This window comes from Aquarana catesbeiana, linkage group LG08 (assembly GCF_042186555.1).
Source record: "Aquarana catesbeiana isolate 2022-GZ linkage group LG08, ASM4218655v1, whole genome shotgun sequence".
NCBI classification, from domain to species: domain Eukaryota; kingdom Metazoa; phylum Chordata; class Amphibia; order Anura; family Ranidae; genus Aquarana; species Aquarana catesbeiana.
Genome location: NC_133331.1, coordinates 285,579,592 through 285,602,897, shown reverse-complemented (window position 1 = coordinate 285,602,897; position 23,306 = coordinate 285,579,592). Strand labels below are relative to the sequence as shown.

General features: G+C 41.1%; 1 protein-coding gene across 2 annotated transcripts in view; it reads left to right on the top strand.

The window, feature by feature from the left end:
• LOC141106558 (NACHT, LRR and PYD domains-containing protein 12-like) overlaps positions 1 to 18,625 on the top strand; it is a 283,337-nt gene extending 264,712 nt beyond the window's left edge. For both annotated transcript variants that reach the window (XM_073597415.1, XM_073597414.1), the window contains 3 exons: positions 1,541 to 1,714; positions 10,690 to 10,809; positions 17,933 to 18,625. In XM_073597415.1, the coding sequence (XP_073453516.1) occupies positions 1,541 to 1,714; positions 10,690 to 10,807 (292 nt within the window). In that variant the 3' untranslated portion in view covers positions 10,808 to 10,809; positions 17,933 to 18,625. The remainder of the gene's footprint in view (positions 1 to 1,540; positions 1,715 to 10,689; positions 10,810 to 17,932) is intronic.
• Positions 18,626 to 23,306: the final 4,681 nt, after the last annotated feature.

Below are 23,306 nucleotides of genomic sequence, written 5' to 3'. Positions count from 1 at the left end.
TTCGGCAATATAGGTAATAGGAAGACGCACTTGAACAATTAATTAAAATTATAGGAAATCAAACAGGCTTTTGCACTAAATCAAATTTGCAGTGTATGGTCACCTTTAAACATCAAGATCTGAAAATATTAATTTATTGGGTTTAGAAACACTTCTCTTTTCTTTGTAATACCCTAGCACCAGTAGCAGTTTGCATATTTATTATCGTTATGTGCTTCAAAGTGCTTCAAAGTGCGCCAGTTCACACGTTTGGTTAATGACTTTTCCGGCGCACCAATTAAGGAATGAACCAGCGAAGCGCATTCATCTTAGTAAATCACCCCCATTATCTTTTACTTTTTGCTATAATAAATATCCCAATTTAAAAAAAAAATGTAAAAAAATGTTTTCCTCAGTTTATATTGATATGTATTCTTCTACAAATTTTTGGTAAAAAAAATCGCAATGAGTGTATATTGATTGGTTTGCACAAAAGTTATAGCGTCTAAAAAATAGGGGATATATTTATGGCATTTTTATTTTTTTTTTTTTACTAGTAATGGCGGTGATCATCAATTTTTAATATCAATTTATAATATTGCGGCGGACAGATCAGACACTTTTGACACATTTTTGGGACCAGTGACAATTATACAGCGATTAGTGCTATAAAAATGCACCGATTACTGTATAAATGTCACTGGCAGGGAAGGGGTTAACACTGGGGGGTGATCAAGGGGTTAACTGTGTTCCCTGGGAGGTGTGTTCTAACTGGGGGGGTGGGACTGACTAGGAGGAGAGAGAGATCAGTGTTCATACTTGGTATGAACACACGATCTGTCTCCTCTCCCCTCAGAGAACCGGATCTGTGTGTTTACACACACAAATCCCGTTTTTCGCTCTATCACGAGCGATCGCATGTGCCCGATGGTCATCGCACCCGCCGAGCACTCGCATCTGCTTCAGCAGCGAGCCACTGGCACACACGCGCATGCTCCGTAGTGGTCAAAAGGCAAACCGACATAAGGTTACATTGTTTCGCCCAGGGAAGCCAACCTGCTACAGTACAACTGCGGTGACTGGTCAGGAAGGGGTTAACAAATTTTTCTGGAGATTCGAAAATCAAAAAATTTGAAAATTCAAACGTTAGAAAATTTGATTCCTCCTGTATTGAATTGTATTGTGACTGTACTGTCTACCCTCATGTTGTAAACTGTTGGCACTATATAAATCCTGTATAATAATAATAATGTACCTTTTATTGTACTAATTCAATTAAAGCTGTTAACCATTGAAGACCTGAAGACCATACACAAAAAAGGAGGGGTTGGATGTAGGGGGTGAAAAGTCTCATGGAGACATTTGGTTAGCCCCATGTCCTCAGCAGGAGGCAGCTGCTTTATTTAAAAAATCTATTTACATTGATGTTGAGGTATAGTTCTGGAGGCCAGTTGGTGCTTTGTATTTTCTTTTTTTGTATTTTCTGTTTTTCTTTGTATCCAGTGTATTATCCTTGCTTTCTAAAAAAATCTCAATTTTAATTTCCTGTTTCTCCAACAAGATTTTATGAATGTCAGACGACATTATTGTGCTGTGATGATCTCTGCTCAGCTATCTCTACAAACCAAACTCTGAGCACACTGGAGATAAGATTTGATATTGATGAGGAGATCTCAGAATCAGATGGAAGATTTGAGGGTCTCCGACGTCTGGGCTGCACTGTGGAAATATTCAGGTACCATCAATGATATGAGTAATAATAACCATTATATAAGGAGTAACATCCATTCCATGAGAAGTAACATCAATTATATGCTAGTCATAGAGTGCCAAGAAGATTATAAGCTATTATCAGTTTTGAGTTTAATCACGCTAAACCTTCATACTGTACAATAAAGCTCCACTCTGGACAATCTTGAAGATAAATCCATTAAAGTTTTAATTCCCTATTATGCACCACACCAAAGGAAACCCCTAAAATAGGTTGTTTTACATGGTCTCTGTTTAACCACTTGCCGACCGCCTAACGCACATATACGGCGGCAGAATGGCACGGGCAGGCAGAATCACGTACCTGTACGTGATCTGCCTCCCGCGGGCGGGGGGTCCGATCGGACCCCCCCCCGGTGCCATCGGAGGTCGGCATCTGACTGGGAGCGTCGGGAGGCGAGGGGGAGACCATCCGATCGTGGCCCCCCCCTCGCGATCGCTCCCAGCCAATGGGAATCCTCCTCTGCCTGTGTGTAGTTTCACACAGGCAGAGGATGTGATGTCATCTCTCCTCGGACTGGCAGTTTCCGTCCCAGCGCCGAGGAGAGAAGACATGTAAGTGCACAACACACACAGTAGAACATGCCAGGCATACCTTACACCCCCGATCCCCCCCCCGATCGCCCCCCGATCCCCCCCAATCACCCCCCCTGTCACAAACTGACATTAGCAGTATTTTTTTTTTTTTCTGATTACTGCATAGTGTCAGTTTGTGACAGTTACAGTGTTGGGACAGTGAATATTACCCCCCTTTAGGTCTAGGGTACCCCCTAACCCCCCCTAATAAAGTTTTAACCCCTTGATCACCCCCTGTCACCAGTGTCACTAAGCGATCATTTTTCTGATCGCTGTATTAGTGTCGCTGGTGACGCTAGTTAGGGACGTAAATATTTAGGTTCGCCGTCAGCGTTTTATAGCGACAGGGACCCCCATATACTATCTAATAAAGGTTTTAACCCCTTGATTGCCCCCTAGTTAACCCTTTCACCACTGATCACCGTATAACTGTTACGGGTGACGCTGGTTAGTTCGTTTATTTTTTATAGTGTCAGGGCACCCGCCATTTATTACCGAATAAAGGCTTAGCCCCCTGATCGCCCGGCGGTGATATGCGTCGCCCCAGGCAGCGTCAGATTAGCGCCAGTACCGCTAACACTCACGCACGCAGCATACGCCTCCCTTAGTGGTATAGTATCTGAACGGATCAATATCTGATCCAATCAGATCTATACTAGTGTCCCCAGCAGTTTAGGGTTCCCGAAAACGCAGTGTTAGCGGGATCAGCCCAGATACCCGATAGCACCTGCGTTTTGCCCCTCCGCCCGGCCCAGCCCAGCCCACCCAAGTGCAGTATCGATCGATCACTGTCACTTACAAAGCACTAAACGCATAACTGCAGCGTTCGCATAGTCAGGCCTGATCCCTGCGATCGCTAACAGTTTTTTTGGTAGCGTTTTGGTGAACTGGCAAGCACCAGCCCCAGGCAGCGTCAGGTTAGCGCCAGTACCGCTAACACCCACGCACGCAGCATACGCCTCCCTTAGTGGTATAGTATCTGATCGGATCAATATCTGATCCGATCAGATCTATACTAGCGTCCCCAGCAGTTTAGGGTTCCCACAAACGCAGTGTTAGCGGGATCAGCCCAGATACCCGCTAGCACCTGCGTTTTGCCCCTCCGCCCGGCCCAGCCCAGCCCACCCAAGTGCAGTATCGATCGATCACTGTCACTTACAAAACACTAAACGCATAACTGCAGCGTTCGCAGAGTCAGGCCTGATCCCTGCGATCGCTAACAGTTTTTTTGGTAGCGTTTTGGTGAACTGGCAAGCACCAGCGGCCTAGTACACCCCGGTCGTAGTCAAACCAGCACTGCAGTAACACTTGGTGACATGGCGAGTCCCATAAGTGCAGTTCAAGCTGGTGAGGTGGCAAGCACAAGTAGTGTCCCGCTGCCACCAAAAAGACAAACACAGGCCCGTCGTGCCAATAGTGCCCTTCCTGCTGCATTCGCCAATCCTAATTGGGAACCCACCGCTTCTGCAGCGCCCGTACTTCCCCCATTCACATCCCCAACCAAATGCAGTCGGCTGCATGAGAGGCATTTTCTTTATGTCCTCCCGAGTACCCCTACCCAGCGAACCCCCCCAAAAAAGATGTTGTGTCTGCAGCAAGCGCGGATATAGACGTGACACCCGCTATTATTGTCCCTCCTGTCCTGACAATCCTGGTCTTTGCATTGGTGAATATTTTGAACGCTACCATGCACTAGTTGAGTATTAGCGTAGGGTACAGCATTGCACAGACTAGGCACACTTTCAAAGGGTCTCCCAAGATGCCATCGCATTTTGTGAGACCCAAACCTGGAACCGGTTACAGTTATAAAAGTTAGTTACAAAAAAAAGTGTTAAAAAAAAAAAAACCACACACAAAATATAAAATAAAAAAAAAATAGTTGTCGTTTTATTGTTCTCTCTCTCTCTATTCTCTCTCTATTGTTCTGCTCTTTTTTACTGTATTCTATTCTGCAATGTTTTATTGTTATTATGTTTTATCATGTTTGCTTTTCAGGTATGCAATTTTTTATACCTTACCGTTTACTGTGCTTTATTGTTAACCATTTTTTTGTCTTCAGGTACGCCATTCACGACTTTGAGTGGTTATACCAGAATGATGCCTGCAGGTTTAGGTATCATCTTGGTATCATTCTTTTCAGCCAGCGGTCGGCTTTCATGTAAAAGCAATCCTAGCGGCTAATTAGCCTCTAGACTGCTTTTACAAGCAGTGGGAGGGAATGCCCCTCCCCCCCCAACGTCTTCCGTGTTTTTCTCTGGCTCTCCTGTCTCAACAGGGAACCTGAGAATGCAGCCGGTGATTCAGCCAGCTGACCATAGAGCTGATCAGAGACCAGAGTGGCTCCAAACATCTCTATGGCCTAAGAAACCGGAAGCTACGAGCATTTTATGACTTAGATTTCGCCGGATGTAAACAGCGCCATTGGGAAATTGGGAAAGCATTTTATCACACCGATCTTGGTGTGGTCAGATGCTTTGAGGGCAGAGGAGAAATTTAGGGTCTAATAGACCCCAATTTTTGCAAAAAAGAGTACCTGTCACTACCTATTGCTATGATAGGGGATATTTACATTCCCTGAGATAACAATAAAAATGATTAAAAAAAAAAAAAATGAAAGGAACAGTTTAAAAATAAGATAAAAAAATAATAATAATAAAGAAAAAAAAAAAAAAAAAAGCACCCCTGTCCCCCCTGCTCTCGCGCTAAGGCGAACGCAAGCGTCGGTCTGGCGTCAAATGTAAACAGCAATTGCACCATGCATGTGAGGTATCGCCGCGAAGGTCAGATCGAGGACAGTAAGTTTAGCAGTAGACCTCCTCTGTAAATCTAAAGTGGTAACCTGTAAAGGCTTTTAAAGGCTTTTAAAAATGTATTTAGTTTGTCGCCACTGCACGTTTGTGCGCAATTTTAAAGCATGTCATGTTTGGTATCCATGTACTCGGCCTAAGATCATCTTTTTTATTTCATCAAACATTTGGGCAATATAGTGTGTTTTAGTGCATTAAAATGTAAAAAAGTGTGTTTTTTCCCCAAAAAATGCGTTTGAAAAATCGCTGCGCAAATACTGTGTGAAAAAAAAAATGAAACACCCACCATTTTAATCTGTAGGGCATTTGCTTTAAAAAAAATATATAATGTTCGGGGGTTCAAAGTAATTTTCTTGCAAAAAAAAATTATTTTTTTATGTAAACAATAAGTGTCAGAAAGGGCTTTGTCTTCAAGTGGTTAGAAGAGTGGGTGATGTGTGACATAAGCTTCTAGATGTTGTGCATAAAATGCCAGGACAGTTCAAAACCCCCCCAAATGACCCCATTTTGGAAAGTAGACACCCCAAGCTATTTGCTGAGAGTCATGTTGAGTCCATGGAATAATTTATATTGTGACACAAGTTGCGGGAAAGAGACAATTTTTTATTTTTTTTATTTTTTTTTGCGCAAAGTTGTCACTAAATGATATATTGCTCAAACATGCCATGGGAATATGTGAAATTACACCCCAAAATACATTCTGTTGCTTCTCCTGAGTACGGGGATACCACATGTGTGAGACTTTTTGGGAGCCTAGCCGCGTACGGGACCCCGAAAACCAAGCACCGCCTTCAGGCTTTCTAAGGCCGTAAATTTTTGATTTCACTCTTCACTGCCTATCACAGTTTCGGAGGCCATGGAATGCCCAGGTGGCAAAAAAAAACCCCAAATGACCCCATTTTGGAAAGTAGACACCCCAAGCTATTTGATGAGAGGTATAGTGAGTATTTTGCAGACCTCACTTTTTGTCACAAAGTTTTGAAAATTGAAAAAAGAAAAAAAAAAATTTTTTTTCTCGTCTTTCTTTATTTTCAAAAACAAATGAGAGCTGCAAAATACTCACCATGCCTCTCAGCAAATAGCTTGGGGTGTCTACTTTCCAAAATGGGGTCATTTGGGGGGGTTTGTGCCACCTGGGCATTCCATGGCCTCCGAAACTGTGATAGGTAGTGAGGAGTAAAATCAAAAATGTACGCCCTTAGAAATCCTGAAGGCAGTGATTGGTTTTCGGGGTCCTGTACGCGGCTAGGCTCCCAAAAAGTCCCACACATGTGGTATCCCCATACTCAGGAGAAGCAACAGAATGTATTTTGGGGTGCAATTCCACATATGCCCATGGCCTGTGTGAGCAATATATCATTTAGTGACAACTTTTTGTAATTTTTTTTTTTTTTTTTGTCATTATTCAATCACTTGGGACAAAAAAAATGAATATTCAATGGGCTCAACATGCCTCTCAGCAAATTCCTTGGGGTGTCTACTTTCCAAAATGGGGTCATTTGTGGGGGTTTTGTACTGCCCTGCCATTTTAGCACCTCAAGAAACGACATAGGCAGTCATAAATTAAAGGCTGTGTAAATTCCAGAAAATGTACCCTAGTTTGTAAACGCTATAACTTTTGCGCAAACCAATAAATATACACTATTTGACATTTTTTTTACCAAAGACATGTGGCCGAATACATTTTGGCCTAAATGTATGACTAAAATTGAGTTTATTGGATTTTTTTTAGAACAAAAAGTAGAAAATATCATTTTTTTTCAAAATTTTCGGTCTTTTTCCGTGTATAGCGCAAAAAATAAAAACGGCAGAGGTGATCAAATACTATCAAAAGAAAGCTCTATTTGTGGGAAGAAAAGGACGCAAATTTCGTTTGGGTACAGCATTGCATGACCGCGCAATTAGCAGTTAAAGCGACACAGTGCCGAATTGTAAAAAGTGCTCTGGTCAGGAAGGGGGTAAAACCTTCCGGGGCTGAAGTGGTTAATATTACGATTTGTATTACATATTGTGTGCCTCTAGGTTTGTTCAAGTAGCTTGTGTATGTTTCAGGGGAGGGTCATGTAAGATGCACCTCAACTGGCAGCAATTACAGTACATCCGTTCTTTACAGCACCTGGTAAATGGGAAATCCTGAACCCCAGATAAATTGAAATCGAACAGCTCGTCTCCCGATGTTCATAAGTTTCTAGTTCCTCCACATAAAGGGGTCCCGGAAATATAAGAGGGACTTCCCCCTACAACTACCTTGTCTCCAAGTAAATCACATTTTTATGTCAGCAGTAATGCAGGTCCAGACATTAATGTAGTTCTGATCCTTTAATTTGGCTTGTTAGGTTAGAAGGACAGAATGAGGTAGGATACTGATACAGAGGGGCTCTCACACTCCTTGGCTAGTAGTCACAGGGTGGGACTCAGCATCTGGGATCATCTGGCAGCTTCCTTTTGAGTGCAGCAGCTATAAAATGGGAGGTTCAGGTTTTCCTCTGTTCCAGGATGATTCTAGTAGGACCTCTTAGGTCTGCATTACCTCTAGGCACACAGTCTTCTCATGGAGGGGATGTATTCTCTAGGGGCCTGGGGCCTTTCTCCAGGCACACAGCCCAACCACAGAATCTCTTCCCAGGAAGTAGGAAGTAGGGCTGGCAAAAGGCTCTTCTGGAACAGTGCCTCCCTGTTTTGTAAAAGCTGGGACATTGCATTGATGATAAGCTTACCATGGGTTAGCCAGCACACAGAACAAAGAGGACTCTCGGTATACACTCCTGATTCAGCCCCTTCTAGTCTTCTCTTTTTGCTCCCTTTGGTCTGTTAAGTATACAAATGAAAGTGATTTGCTCTTGATAAGTACAAAAAATACCTGTTAATTCTGTCAGAAATGTGTTGTAGTCCTGTGTCCAATGATCAATTCCTGTGCTATCTCAAGGAGAGTAATGAGCCCTTCCAGTCCCTATCCTGGGACTACAGAATAACAACAGCTTTATGTTGTAGCGATGGGAGAGTGGGTGTCAAGAGAAACCTGGGCAGGACTGACAACACCCAGTCCATGTTGTCAGCCCAGAACAGTACTTGGGACCTGAGTACATTTTTGGAAGATCACCAGGTGTATTTCTGTACTTGCAGAATTACTTTCCATAGATAAAATAGGCAAAGTGTGCAAATGTTACACAGATGTACTGCATGTTTGTTTTTGTTTTTTTCAATTTGCCCTGACCTACACTTCAGTTGTAAGTGAAGGAATATATAAATTGTCTGCAGAATATTTACTGGGATCCTACATCCTATTCAGCAGATATATTGCCCATCCTCAAAATGTCATCAAATCTGTATCCTTTGAGGGTATTTTTTTTATTTTGGAAACAGTCAAAAGCCACAGAGGAATACGGTGGTTGGTCAAGTTCTGGAATGGATTTCTAGGGCAGAAACTCATGAACACTTAAAGGTGTTGTAAACCCTTGTTTTTTTCACCTTAATGCATCCTAATGCATCCAAGATATACTGTTGCTGACTATCTGTTGTGTCAAGACAAGAAGTTGTACCACAACCATTTATAGACCTTCAGAAATGCAAGTCTGACATTTCCGATGAGTGATGAATCTGATGGGTATTTGTGTGTAATTTTATGTGCGGCTTTTGGAGTATTATTATTGTTTTGTCAGGACACTGCCCTTTGTAATGACATCAGACAAGAAGGTGGAGTGGTAATCTAGGTGGCTCAGAGGAGAGAAGGCGTAGGGATGGGCAGACTGACTTAAGCAAATAAATGGCAGGGACTGTTTGTTATGTTGTGGAATTCAGACAAGACCACTTGTCTTATGGTGAACAGAAAGACGTTTTATTGAAACATACTGTACATGTGTAGTGACCTTCTCCACAGGAGGATGCCCAAAAGGTGTTATTTATATTTTATATAAATGATGTGTATTTATACAGTGTAGAAAGAACATACAGGATTGGCCAACAGTAGACATTAGAAATCAGCATAACTAATTGGAATAGATTGCTAGTATGGGATGCCACACTATAGATAGACAATAACCAAAGTACAGGATAACTTGCTATCAGATGGTCATGGTAGTAAAACATTGCAAGTATCCTGGTTTATTATTATTATTGTTATTATTATCATTCCAGATTTATATATAGCGTCAACAGTTTGCACAGTGCTTTACAATATAAAGAGGGACAGTTTACAATACAGTGGAACCTTGGATTACGAGCATAATCCATTCCAGGAGAATGCTTGTAATCCAAAACACTCGCATATCAAAGAGAGTTTCCCCATAGAAGTCAATGGAAACAAAGATAATTTGTTCCGCATTGACTTCTATTACATGCAATACCGTATGTGGCCAGAGGTGGGGGGGCACCGGAGAGCCTTGGAAACACTCAGAAATGGAGTATTTCCGAGTGTTTCCGAGTATTTCCGAACGGCACTAAACTGTTCCGAGTGTCGCCGGTACTGAACCGCCCATTAGCTTGAATTCTGCTCGTTTTGCGAGACAACACTCGCAAACCGTGTCAGAATTTTTAAAAATTGTTGCTCGTCTGTCAAAACGCTTGTTAACCGCGTTACTCGTAAACCAAGGTTCCACTGTACAGTTTATTACAGAAGGAGTAGGAGGGCCCTTCACATGGAGCTTACATTCTAAAGCAGGGGGAGGTGGTACAAAAGGTAATAGCTGCGGGGGATGATCTGATGGAAGTGACTCAAGTACAGTTTTTAGATGGAGGTGGGTTAGGTTTCCCTGAATAAATGAGTTTTCAGGGATCGCCTAAAGGCAGACAGGGTAGGAGCTGACCGGACACACTGGGGTAGGGAGTTCCAGGGGGATAGAGATTTTGGAAAAGTCCTGGAGGCAAACATAGGAGAAAGTAACAAGGGATCTAGAGAGCAGGAGGTCTTGGGAGGAGCAGAGAGGACGATTTGGGCAATATCTGCAGATAATGTTGGTGATGTAGCTGGGGGTGATGTTGTGGATGACTTTGTACTTTGTGGTTAGTATTATGAATTTTGGACTAGTGGAAGCCAGTGAAGAGATTGGCAGAGAGGGGCAGCAGTCATGGATTGGTTAGTAAGGTGTATAAGTCTAGCAGCAGCATTCATATTAGACTGAAGGGGAATAGCCTGTATAATGGTAGGCCAGTGAAAAGGGATTTGCAGTAGTCAAGGCGGGATATAACCAAGCCATGGATAAGTTGTTTTGTTGTGTCGCTATTCAGGAAGGGGAAAATTCTGGAAATGTTGCGGAGGTTAAGGCGGTAAGATTTAGCCAGTGATTAGTTGTGGGGCCCAAAGGAGAAATCAGAGTCTAGGATTACACCCAGCACCCTGGCATGTGTGAAGGGACCAATGGCTGTTGATCTCAATGGTAAAGTCATGGGGGGAGGGGATCGGGGAGGAGGAAATATTACAAGCTTAGTTTTAGAAAGATTGAGTTTGAGTTTATTTTAGCTATCTCGAAAGGTCTTATAGAGTTCATGACAAAAGAGCGAACTGTTGATTGACTCAGGTCTGTGTTATATATTTTAATAACCAGGTTCATTTCTTTATCAGTAACAGAAAGCTACATCCTTATTTCCCTGAATATCTTTTAAAAAGAGTAAAAGTTGAAATTAAATACAGAAGATCAAGTTTACACATTCGACCTTTCTTGATTTATCTACAGATATGAAGGTAATGCAACGTACTACTGCAGATTGTAATAATAGTATGTTCAGACTTCAATTCATTCAGCCTATTAATAAAACAGTTTTGGATGTGGGGTGCTACACATCACGTCAATGAAGTATACAGGGTGTGTGTAGTATGCCCAGTTCTTCTGCCTTAAGTTCTGTCCTAACCTAACCCCTGAGGACCTGAGCTAGTGAAAAATCAAATGCTACAGAACTCTGCTCCCATCCTCGTAAACGCTCAAAACAAGAGGGAGGAATTGTATGTTGCCATGATTAGGTGCTAGGAAAGTAAAAATTACGTTGTGTAGGAAACATTTTTGGAGTTTTATGACACAAACATGGCACTATACATAAGGTAAAGAAATCACTACATAGGAGGGAAGGATGCCTATAATGTAGAAATGTAATGTTTGACAAAGCAAGAAGAAGATAACACAGTCTTGGAAGCAAATTCAACATATTTTAGCGGGGTTGGATCCACACTGTAATGTGACATGAAGGTGTTGTAGGATGATCAGCTCATGAGACTTTTACAAAAGCCACCCAGGAAGACACAATACTCCTTGTAGAGAGCACATTGAATGATCTTTAGTAAAGGATCCCCGCTAGCTCTGCATGCTGGCTGAATATTTTTCACAGCCTTCCTGCAATATTACTTCTAGAGTTAGTGCACACACCCACTCACAGACTCTTACCTCCAGCTATCTCTATAGGGACACTCACCCAAAACGTAGATGGCTAGACACACACAGATAGATGCAAATCTCGCATACAGTCTGGTGTACTCTGATGGTTATGTAGTAGTCAGTATTAAATATACAAAATACAGTGTTAAAATAATAAATCAGTGCTGACATAATCCACTCTTCAAGTGAATGTGCATATCAAAATGACAAAGGAATCCACCATGAAAAAATTAATAAAAAAATTCAACACATGCCCAAACCAATACAAAGTCCAATGGAGTGTTGTCTAAAAATTTCCTCCTACAAGTACTTCTTCCCATGTGCTTGAGTTAGTTAAAGGGGGTATAGAAAAAAATCACCCCCTTCAAAATAATGAAGACAGATACAGTTTTTGTTTTATCCAGCTGTATTTTCTAGTGCAACTTATAACATCCAAGTGAAAGATATAACACCAACATGTCAGAAAAAAATAGAATCACTGAGTTGAAAAAAGGATCACCCTCCTTGTGTCAGTATTTTTTTGGACCACATTTTACTTTAATTACAGCCTTTAGTCTTTATGTCTCTACTAACTTTGCACATCTAGACTTTGCCATATTTGCTCACTCTTCTTTGCAGAACTGATCAAGTTCAGTTAAATTTGATGGTGACCATTTGTGGCCTGCAGTCTTCAAGTCATTCCACAGAGTTTCAATTGGGCTCTGACTAGGCCATGCAAGGAAATTCACCTTTTTCTCCTTCAAACACTGTGTGCTCATTGTTGCTGTGTGCTTTGGGTCATTGTCATGTTGGAAGGTAAACATTTTTTCCATTGACAATTTTCTGGCAGAGGGCAGCAGATTTTCTTCAAGAATTTGACAGTATGTTGCCCCATCCATTTTTCCTTCTATCCTGACAAGTGTTCCAGTCCCTGCTGCAGAGAAACACCCCCATAACAGGATATTACCACCTCCATGCTTTACTGTAGGGATGGTGTTATTTGGATGGTGAGCTGTACTGGATTTCCGCCAGACATATTGTTTGGTGTTGAGGCCACATAACTCATTTTTAGTCTCATTCTGACCACCTTAAATGTACCTTGAAGATTCTGAGGCCACATGGAAAAGTTTTCTGGTCATATGAGACTAAAATTGAATTATTTGGCCTCTACACCAAACGATATGCCTGGCAGAAATCCAATACAGCTCACCAACCAAATACCATTCCTACAGTAAAGCATGGAGGTGGTAATACACTGTTATGGGGGGTGGTAATATACTGGTATGGGGGTGTTTCTCTGCAGCAGGGACTGGAGTACTGGTTAGGATAGAAGAAAAATAGATGGGGCAAAATACCTTCAAATTCTTGAGGAAAATCTGCTGCCCTCTGCCAGAAAGTTGTCAATGGAAAGAAGGTTTAGCTTCCAACATGACAATGACCCAAAGCACACATGAAAAATGACCACACAGTGGTTGAAGGAGAAAAAGGTGAATGTCCTTGCATGGCCTAGTCAGAGTCCAGACTTAAACCCCATTGAAAAAATGTGGAATGACTTGAAGATGTAGATGAAGATTGAAAATGTAACTGAACTTTTAAAATTTGAATTAAAGCAAAAAGTGGTCCAACAAAATACTTACATAAGGGGAGTGATCCTTTTTCCAACTCAGTGATTCTGTTTTTGTATTTTTAAACTTTTTTTCTGACATTTTGGTGTTATATCTTCCACTTAAATGTTATAAGTTGCACTAGTAAATACAGCTGGATAAAATGAAAACTGTGTCTGTCTTTATTTCAGGCTGTGAAGCAACAAAATGTGATTATTTTAAAGGGGGGTAATTCTTTTCTATACCCACAGTATATCGAAAAGTTCTCCCTCCACCACAGAGTTTGCGCTTACCAGGCCCATATGACTATCCAGGAACAGGCAAGCCTCATGTCAGGTACTTAGGCTGTTCTCTGCTATTCCTTCTACTCTCCCTTACCAACTCCTTTAGATGGTTACATAAATAGAGCACAGGAGAACTCTAATGGTGTGAGAATTTTATTAAAGACACTAAAATAATACTCACATAGACTGCAAGCAAACCGATCGAAAGATGATTTCCTGTGGAGATTGTTTGCAGCAGCAGCAGGATGCAGTAATCAGCCAGCCAGCCGCTCAAATCCCCAGGCGGCTCACAACCCTTCCACTGCTCAAGAGATGCAGATCCAAAGCTCTTCCCAGCATCAGCTTCCACTCCCAACGTTTCATCTGTAAAATACTTTTTCAAGAGGGATGACTGGTGCTGGAAGAGCAACTGAGCCCCGATACCTGCCAGGATGGGTCTTCACCCGGCACGCATGAAAACATTCTAAGTGGGACTCAGAGCCATCACTACAATACAATATAACTTTACATGCTGCAAGCACTGCCATAGAATACAAATACATCAAATGCATCTTGAGGTAAAATAAATTAACTGTTTTATTGCCTATCAGTCCCGAAAATAAATTAAATGATGCCAATCACACATATATAGGATATTAAATGTATAATAATCAAATAAATCATACTATAAAAATGATTATAACAATTATGCTTTAAAAATTATATTAACTAATCAATTGCCAGTTGATTGCAGAAATTAGTAAAATACCCATAATAAATGTACAATACATCAAATTCTAATAAATATCATTATTAAATTTAATCCAATGATAAAATCACCTAATATATAACCTAGAATAAATTGACCTCATACATACCTTAAAGTATTGTGATTCTGATAACCCCTTAAAATGAAATATCAAAACAAAAACAAAAAAACTAACGTATGTACTAAGGATATGTAATAAAGATCATTAACAAAAAAAGGGATAAAGAGGACAATTATACATCTTCTAATAATCAAGGAAAAACAGGGATAAAAAATATATTATATAAAAAAAATCATGAGGAAGAACGTAGAATCTATATAAAAAGATAAAACAAAATAATACAAAAAACTGGTACACAAAGAGAAAGGGGGATGGGAATTCTGTTCATAAGGACTATACCACAAAAATTAATCAGTTATAACTTAACCAATGTTGAACATTAGGAATACTGAATCACAACTCATGTAGTATATGTTCTGCAGTGTTGAATATTAAGCATCGCTTGTAAAAAAATTGACGTCAAGTTCAACATTCAAACCCTGAAGTTTCAGTGTTCGCAAAAATATAAATCTACTGAGTTTCTTTCTGAGATATAGATGTGACCTTATTTGTGCCACTTTAATGAGGTTTAGCATTCTCTATTCCCCAAAACTGCAATGAGGGGGAGTCCCTGTTTTGTATGTTTCTGTGATGTAAGGATAAACAATGGTTTTTACATTCAATCTCTATATTGTGGATATGTTCTGAGAACCTTTTATGAAGAGGTCTTTTAGTATCCTAATTACTACAGGCCTCACGGACACTGCAGAAGCCATAGCCCAAACAGGAAGTGAGAGGAAATCCCTGCAAATTAAGGGAATCCCTTAGGATCCCCCCAGGTCACTATCAGTGTCCCCAGTGGAAGATTGCCCTTCTATTACTGTTCTGGTGACAGCCCAAAATTCAGGATTTTTTTAAAATTTCACTTTCAATGATAATAGTAAACAGGACAAATAGAGAGGGTGAATCTACCTAACAGGTGCACAGACAGCAATAAACACCTAATATGTGTTCAAATATATCTCCACTGTGTCTAAAACAAACAAAGTTTTGCCTTTACTTATACTTTAAGCCATAACTGGGGTGAGCGGACTATACCTTGGTTCCGTTCCAAGCTGGTTCGGCCAAATCTGAGTCCCATTAATCAATGGGAGTAGAATGTTATAAAACAGCAATGGCCATTTTCTAGGCTAATAGGCAGAGGAATTGCACAGAGGCTGGAAAAAAACTCCCAGGAGATGTCCCATGATGTAAAACCATCAATCATGTTGTCCAGCGATGCAGATCTTCATCAATCACAATCAATGACCTCGCAGACTGACAGACAAGAGCGATCCAGTCACAACACTCACTGCGACTGACATCTCTGGTCCCTGATGCTAAATGTAAGCAAAGGGACAATGTAAACCCAGCTACAGTGGGGCAAAACAGTATTTAGTCACACACCAATTGTGCAAGTTCTCCCACTTAAAAAGATGAGAGAGGCCTGTAATTCCCATCATAGGTATACCTCAACTATGAGAGACAAAATGTGGAAACAAATCCAGACAATCACATTTTCTGTTTTTGAAAGAATATATTTGCAAATTATGGTGGAAAATAAGTATTTGGTCAATATCAAAAGTTCATCTCAATACTTTGTTATATATCCTTTGTTGGCAATGACAGAGGTCAAATGTTTTCTGTAAGTCTTCACAAGGTTGTCACACACTGTTGCTGGTATGTTGGCCCATTCCTCCATGCAGATCTCCTCTAGAACAGTGATGTTTTGGGGCTGTCGCTGGGCAACACGGACTTTCAACTCCCTCCAAAGGTTCTCTATGGGGTTGAGATCTGGAGACTGGCTAGGCCACTCCAGGACCTTGAAATGCTTCTTACGAAGCCACTCCTTCGTTGCCCGGGCATTGTGTTTGGGATCATTGTCATGCTGGAAGACCCAGCCACGTTTCATCTTCAATGCCCTTGCTGATGGGAGGAGGTTTGCACTCAAAATCTCACGATACACGGCCCCATTCATTCTTTCATGTACACAGATCAGTCGTCCTGTTCCCTTTGCAGAGATACAGCCCCAAGGCATGATGTTGCCACCCCCATGTTTCACAGTAGGTATGGTGTTCTTTGGTTGCAACTCAGCATTCTCTCTCCTCCAAACACGGCGAGTTGTGTTTCTACCAAACAGTTCTACTTTTGTTTCATCTGACCATATGACATTCTCCCAATCCTCTTCTGGATCATCCAAATGCTCTCTAGCAAACCTCAGATCGGCCCGGACATGTACTGGCTTAAGCAAGGGGACACGTCTGGCACTGCATGATCTGAGTCCCTGGAGGCGTAGTGTGTTACTGATGGTAGCCTTTGTTACGTTGGTCCCAGCTCTCTGCAGGTCATTCACTAGGTCCCACCGTGTGGTTCTGGGATTTTTGCTCACCGTTCTTGTGATCATTTTGACCCCACGGGGTGAGATCTTGCATGGAGCCCCAGATCGAGGGAGATTATCAGTGGTCTTGTATGTCTTCCATTTTCTAATTATTGCTCCCACAGTTGATTTCTTCACACCAAGCTGCTTGCCTATTGCAGATTCAGTCTTCCCAGCCTGGTGCAGGTCTACAATTTTGTTTCTGGTGTCCTTCGACAGCTCTTTGGTCTTCACCATAGTGGAGTTTGGAGTGTGACTGTTTGAGGTCATGGACAGGTGTCTTTTATACTGATGACAAGTTCAAACAGGTGCCATTAATACAGGTAATGAGTGGAGGACAGAGGAGCCTTTTAAAGAAGAAAATACAAGTCTGTGAGAGACAGAAATCTTGCTTGTTTGTAAGTGACCAAATACTTATTTTCCAACATAATTTGCAAATAAATTCTTTAAAAAATCAGACAATGTGATTGTCTGGATTTTTTTCCACATTTTGTGTCTCATTTTGTGTCTCATAGTTGAGGTATACCTATGATGACAATTACAGGCCTCTCTCATCTTTTTAAGTGGGAGAACTTGCACAATTGGTGGCTGACTAAATACTTTTTTGCCCCACTGTATGTCATTGACCAAATATGGGCATGGCCATATCTGGTCAATGTCTTTGCCTTAATATGGCCATATTTGAAAATGTACAGTATGTCAGCCAGCTATCTCTGCCTATTTGTTTATATGGCTGCGGATTCCCGGCCAGCAAATAAATGGGGCCATAAGACATTACAGGTTGCTAAGAACGCAGTCGATGCCAGTACCTGCTGCTTCTTTAACAACCATTGATGGTGAAAGCTCATCCCTAGCTGTAACTTTCTATATTGACCACACAAACATCAGATATACAGATCCATATCTGGCAATGAGATCTGTCCCTACCTATAATAAGGTCCACACACCGGTACTTATCTGTCTGCAACCAGACTCCGTCAGCCAACTTCTGCAATACAGAAAACTCAGGATGCAGTCTCTCACACCATAGCAGTGATTTACAACCTAAGTTATAGGCACAGATGATATAATACAACTACACACACTATAGTCTCATCAGATACACACAATACAGACAACAGTCTGGAACACACAGACCATACTCCCCACATCAATAGTACCCTTCAGATATGAGTATGCTTTGTACCTACCAGAACAAGTAGACCCATAAAAAGACTCACATATTAATACCTCCCCATATCTTACCAAAAAAACTAGCATCTTCCATGCTGAGCAACCTCATTTTGTGACATCAGGTTTTTACAGAAGGTTTTATGATTGTGTGCTTCACGTGATGAAATTATGGATTATTACTTTTTCTTTTACAGAGTTTGAAGATTGAAATACACAATTCTGACTCAAAAAAGGCCAAGTGAGAGTTTACATCGAATCTGTGCCAACCTGCCATTCAGACGCATTGGCTGGTGTTAAGTGATGAATACAGGGGACCCAAACCACCCCTTGCTGTGTGGACACGCAGATAAAAACTTTTGGCCTTTCCATGACCAATTTACTGTACAAAATTTTATATTGTAAATTTACCTTCTTGACACTTTATTGCTAGAATGTCCGCCATTTTCTAAACTATCATTTCCCTGGCTGGATCAAAAAATGTTTCTGCACATTAGGCCCAGACCTCTGGTTGGGTTAGGGTGGAGCCTCGTACCATATGTATGCTGACATTTGGGCGCAATGAAAGACAGACACGAAGTAACAGTGTTATATTATATATACTTGGGGTCATTTATCTGCAGATCAAAGGGATGAGCTTCAGTCTGCATATGATGTCAGTTAAAGCAACCTGATGAGTAAAAAAAAAAAAAAAGTAAATACAATTTGTCCCTATTTAACCTCTTTTTAGCCCTTAGTTTGTCATAAAAAGACCCTAATTTACTCCTTCCCCCTAGGCTATTAATTTTATGCAGATTTTTTTGTCTCTCTTTATATTTCTAACAAATACTATTTTGTTTTTTTATTGTAAAAAGATGTAAAATTAAAAAAATAAATACATTTGTAAATAACATTGCAATACTTTGTATTAAAATCATAATTATCATCGCCATCATTTTAAATAGGACAAATTATAGAATAAAATTTAGACTTTTTTATCTACAGCAATCTTTTTAAAACATTTTTTAATGAACACTGATCAAAGTAGAAAAAAATAAATTATTTGTTTTGTTATATTCTCTGTTTATAGATTGCCTTGCCTGTCCTAAACAAAAACATATACAGTGGGTATAGAAAAGAATCACCCCCTTTAAAATAATTTTGTTACTTTGCAGCCTAAAATGAAGACAGAACGAGTTTTTGTTTTATCCAGCTGTATTTACTAGTGCAACGTATAACATCCAAGTGATAGATATAACACCAACATGTCATGAAAAAAAAAACAGAATCACTGAGTTGGAAAAAAATCACCCCCCCCATGTCAGTATTTTCTTGAAGCACCTTTTGCTTTAATTACAGCCTTTAGTCTGTTGGGATGTGTCTCTACTAACTTTGCACATCAAAACTTTGCAAAGTTTTGTCCATTTGTCCACTCTTCTATACATTATATACATTACAGACATAGTGATGGTAATGATTCAATATTACCACTGAGTACAATGTACAGGGTGGAGACAATGCCGAGTACAATGTACAGGGTGGAGACAATGCCCAGTACATGGACATGTTATGGACAATGGTGACCACCTTCTTCCAACCACCTTTCAGGCCCCAGAGCTTTCCTCTCATCTCACCCCTGGGCTCTGTGTTACAAATGTGCTAGTTCCAGCTCTCCATGCTGCTGGGGTCGGGCATTGTCCAAGTCCAACCTGACTGCAGGGCCCATCTCCAATGAAGGGCGCATGCACGGAAAGCAGACTAAAAGTAAACAAATCGGAGAAGGGAAGGATTTTTGTTATATTCTCAGGTGAATCGTGTGTGAAAAATAGAGTGGCTACTAGCACCCCTGAAACGTTAAAGAGGGTTAAAATAAGAGGAGGAGCCGACTTCTGAGTGGTGGTGATCATCTTCCTTAGGAGAGTACTGCACCCAAAAACATGACTTTGAATATACTGTATTGAATTTATATTTTATATAACTGCAATTTTTATTTAGATTTGATATATTTTAAAATGTAATCTTAAGGCATTACATTTCAGCGATCAGGAAGGACAGATTTTGGCATCATGAGAGTCCATGGTGGATGGAAGACAACCCTAGTCTTATATAAATCAGTGTGGCTCTTCAGATTGGTAGAGCACAATGTCGTCTTGCAGATGTTTTTCAGAGTAAAAAAAAAATCTGTGCTCTATTTTCTATGAAGAAAAGATGATAATGATGTGCTGCTAACACCTGCTGGCCAGGATTTTTGTCTGCTATGGCAGTGCATGAGGAGCTGTGTTCCAGGATAGGCAGATATCTTATGTCCCATCCTCAGAAACACATCTGACCTTCAGTGTTCAGGGTCTCTTTGGGAACATGGTGGTTGCTCTGGGCAAAACTGGTGCAAAAACACTAACATGACCAGAGAGTACAGACGGCACTCAAACACCGGCCACCGGAAGGGTTATACTGACACTTTACTGAGCATGTAACATTTAACATAATGACAGGTCCACTTTAAAGGGTATGGAGACCATTAGAGCTTTCAGCAGAATTACGAAAATGTACGATTATTAATGTCCCTGTACTGAGCAATAAAAGGAAGTAGGTCAGTAAACCTTAAAAATGTTATTACTTCAACTAGAAAATGCATAATTTGAAGAGGAACAACCAGAGGACCATGGATTGGTCAGAAATACTGCCTGTGGTCTCCCTGCAGCTGGCCTTTCCCTCATTACTAATTTACCATGTCTTTATCTGCACTCTGGATAACATAACAAGGGCAGCACACTGATGGCAGAAAAATATTTTATTCATCAATAAAATTAAATACACAACACGTTTCAGGGGTTCACACACTCCTTCATCAGGGCTTTAATATAATGTGACTTCACTAATGCAATGCTTCAGCAGTGACTGTAAGTAATTTTAACACATTATATTTAAGCCATGATGAAGGGGGAAGGTGTGAACTCCCAAAACACACTGGATATTTATATTATTGATTATTATATAATATCTCTAATACCATTGGTGTGGTGCCCTTGCTATGTTTTGCATATTTGGATTTTTCTCAAGACTCCCTCCTCTGTTTGAGGATGCTTTTGTTACATGGTAGCAGCCTCATCAAAGCAATTCAGGTTAATAAAACATTCACTCTAAATCTTAGACAATAATAAAAGGAGACCCAGCCCCTATTATAGCTGTACCCCATTGTTCTGCATTGAGTCTCTGTGTGGAGGTGGCCATCTTGGTAGAGGCAGGTCTTGGCTTCCTCATGTCATTACTTCCAGCAATAAGAACAGTGAGCAGCACAGTGGTGATATCATCAAATCTCACTCCAAATCTCCTGAGACCAGTATTCAGACAGCAGCGCCTTAGATCAGTGGTCTCCAAACTGCGGCCCTTTGCTTGCCTTTATCTGGCCCTTGAGGCATTATTCCTGCCACTGACACCAACAATGGGACATAATTACTGCCACTGACACCAACAATGGGGCACTATTCCTGCCACCGACACTAACAATGGGGCATAATTCCTGCCACCGACACCAACAATGGGGCATAATTCCTGCCACCGACACCAACAATGGGAAATAATTCCTGACACCAACACCAACATCAACAATGGGGCATAATTCCTGTCACTGACACCAACAATGGGGCATAATTCCTTCCAACACCAACTATTTTTCCCCCTAATACCAAAGATCTGGCATTGCTTACTCCCACTGGGCACAGTCGGGCCCCCCTAATGTCTGAAGGACAATGAACTGGCCCTTTCTATAGAAAGTTTGGAGACCCCTGCCTTAGATGATCTCACACTTCAGGTATACAGTATGAGGCTAAAGAACAGGGGTGCCTAGGCACAGGAAGTGCGCTGCTATTTTTCAGCCAGAATTTAGGAGAGAAGGTATTCCCCCTTCCTTATGTTTTCTGTATTGGGATTTAAAGGAGACCTCTGACATATGTAGGCAGCCATTGGTGACCCAAACTCTGGAAATTCTAGAATTGCCTGCCTGTGACAGGTGTCAGTACTGAGTCACCGACCTGGAGGAAGTCAGAACTTTTTTATCTACATTCCAGTTATGCTGCAAGTTTGAAAATTACCTGCTAAGCTATTGCTAGACTTGCCAGGCTTCACAAGTTTGTTGCAAAATTACAGCAAGTCTGCATTGCAAGACTCCAGATCAACTTAATTTGCAAACATTCTGCAAGTCTGCTGCAAGTTCTGGTTCAGTTATGTTGTGCAATAGTCATCCCACCACAGGGGTCACTGTGGCTGAATATTCATGCTGTAGGCTTGCAGAGCTCTTGCTGTAGACTCACCACTGAAACTTTGCTCTTGCTAGAGAATTGACACGTAAATTAGCTAGAAAATTACAAACGTGTCACCTAGAACTTGTGCTTCAAGTGCTCTGCAAGTGTACAACTTGCCAGTGAAAATGTGCAGCATGTTAACAGACTTATGCCCCGTACACACGGTCGGATTTTCCGACGGAAAATGTGTGATAGGACCTTGTTGTCGGAAATTCCGACCGTGTGTGGGCTCCATCACACATTTTCCATCAGATTTTCCGACACACAAAGTTTGAGAGCAAGCTATAAAATTTTCCGACAACAAAATCCGTTGTCGGAATTTCCGATCGTGTGTACACAAATCCGACAGACAAAGTGCCACGCATGCTCAGAATAAATAAAGAGATGAAAGCTATTGGCCACTGCCCCGTTTATAGTCCCGACGTACGTGTTTTACGTCACCGCATTCAGAATGATCGGATTTTCTGACAACTTCGTGTTCCCGTGTGTATGGAAGACAAGTTTGAGCCAACATCCGTTGGAAAAAATCCTAGGATTTTGTTGTCGGAATGTCCAAACAAAGTCCGACCGTGTGTACGGGGCATTACAATTCAACACTGCCCCAAAATTTGTGGCAAGTTATTCTTGCTATCTCAGATATTTGTTTCTCATTGATAGTGACCGGCATTTTCACAAGGAGGGTCAGCAGTGGCACCCTCCATATTTGTCTAAATATAGATTTTCCTATGTGGGGGGGCTTATCTGTGACATAAAGCAGTAATGGGGAGGAGGTGGGCTGTGACTGAAGGCTTACAGCACTCTGGAGTGCAGGGGTGGAGCACAGCTGTGATTGGTGGTGGGGTGGGGGGGTGCTCTCAGCTGACAGGTGTTGTAATATGTTTGCCGATTTATGTGGGACATTATATTATTATATGTATGTACACATACAGTACAATATTGACTAGGCCAGAATTCAATTGACAATGATTGATTTGTCCGAGCCAACTGAATTTTAACATATCAAGGGGGCAGCTGAAGACCCTTTGATGTGTTAATCTTATGCAAGTCTACCTAGGTGTGTGAGGTATGGCCTGTTAACCTGATTGAACATTTCAAAGGGTACATTGTTTAAAGGACTATAGAAGAAGTATTTATTGATAGTAATTAGACTTGAGGGGGTAACAAAAAAGATCAAAGAGTATTTTGGGTTGACCTAGCAGAAACTCCCTCCTAGCGTACTAGTATTTCAGGGGGGACTATTCAGCTGGCAGTCAGTCATATCTGTGTGTGACTATGAAGGTGTAGATCTAGG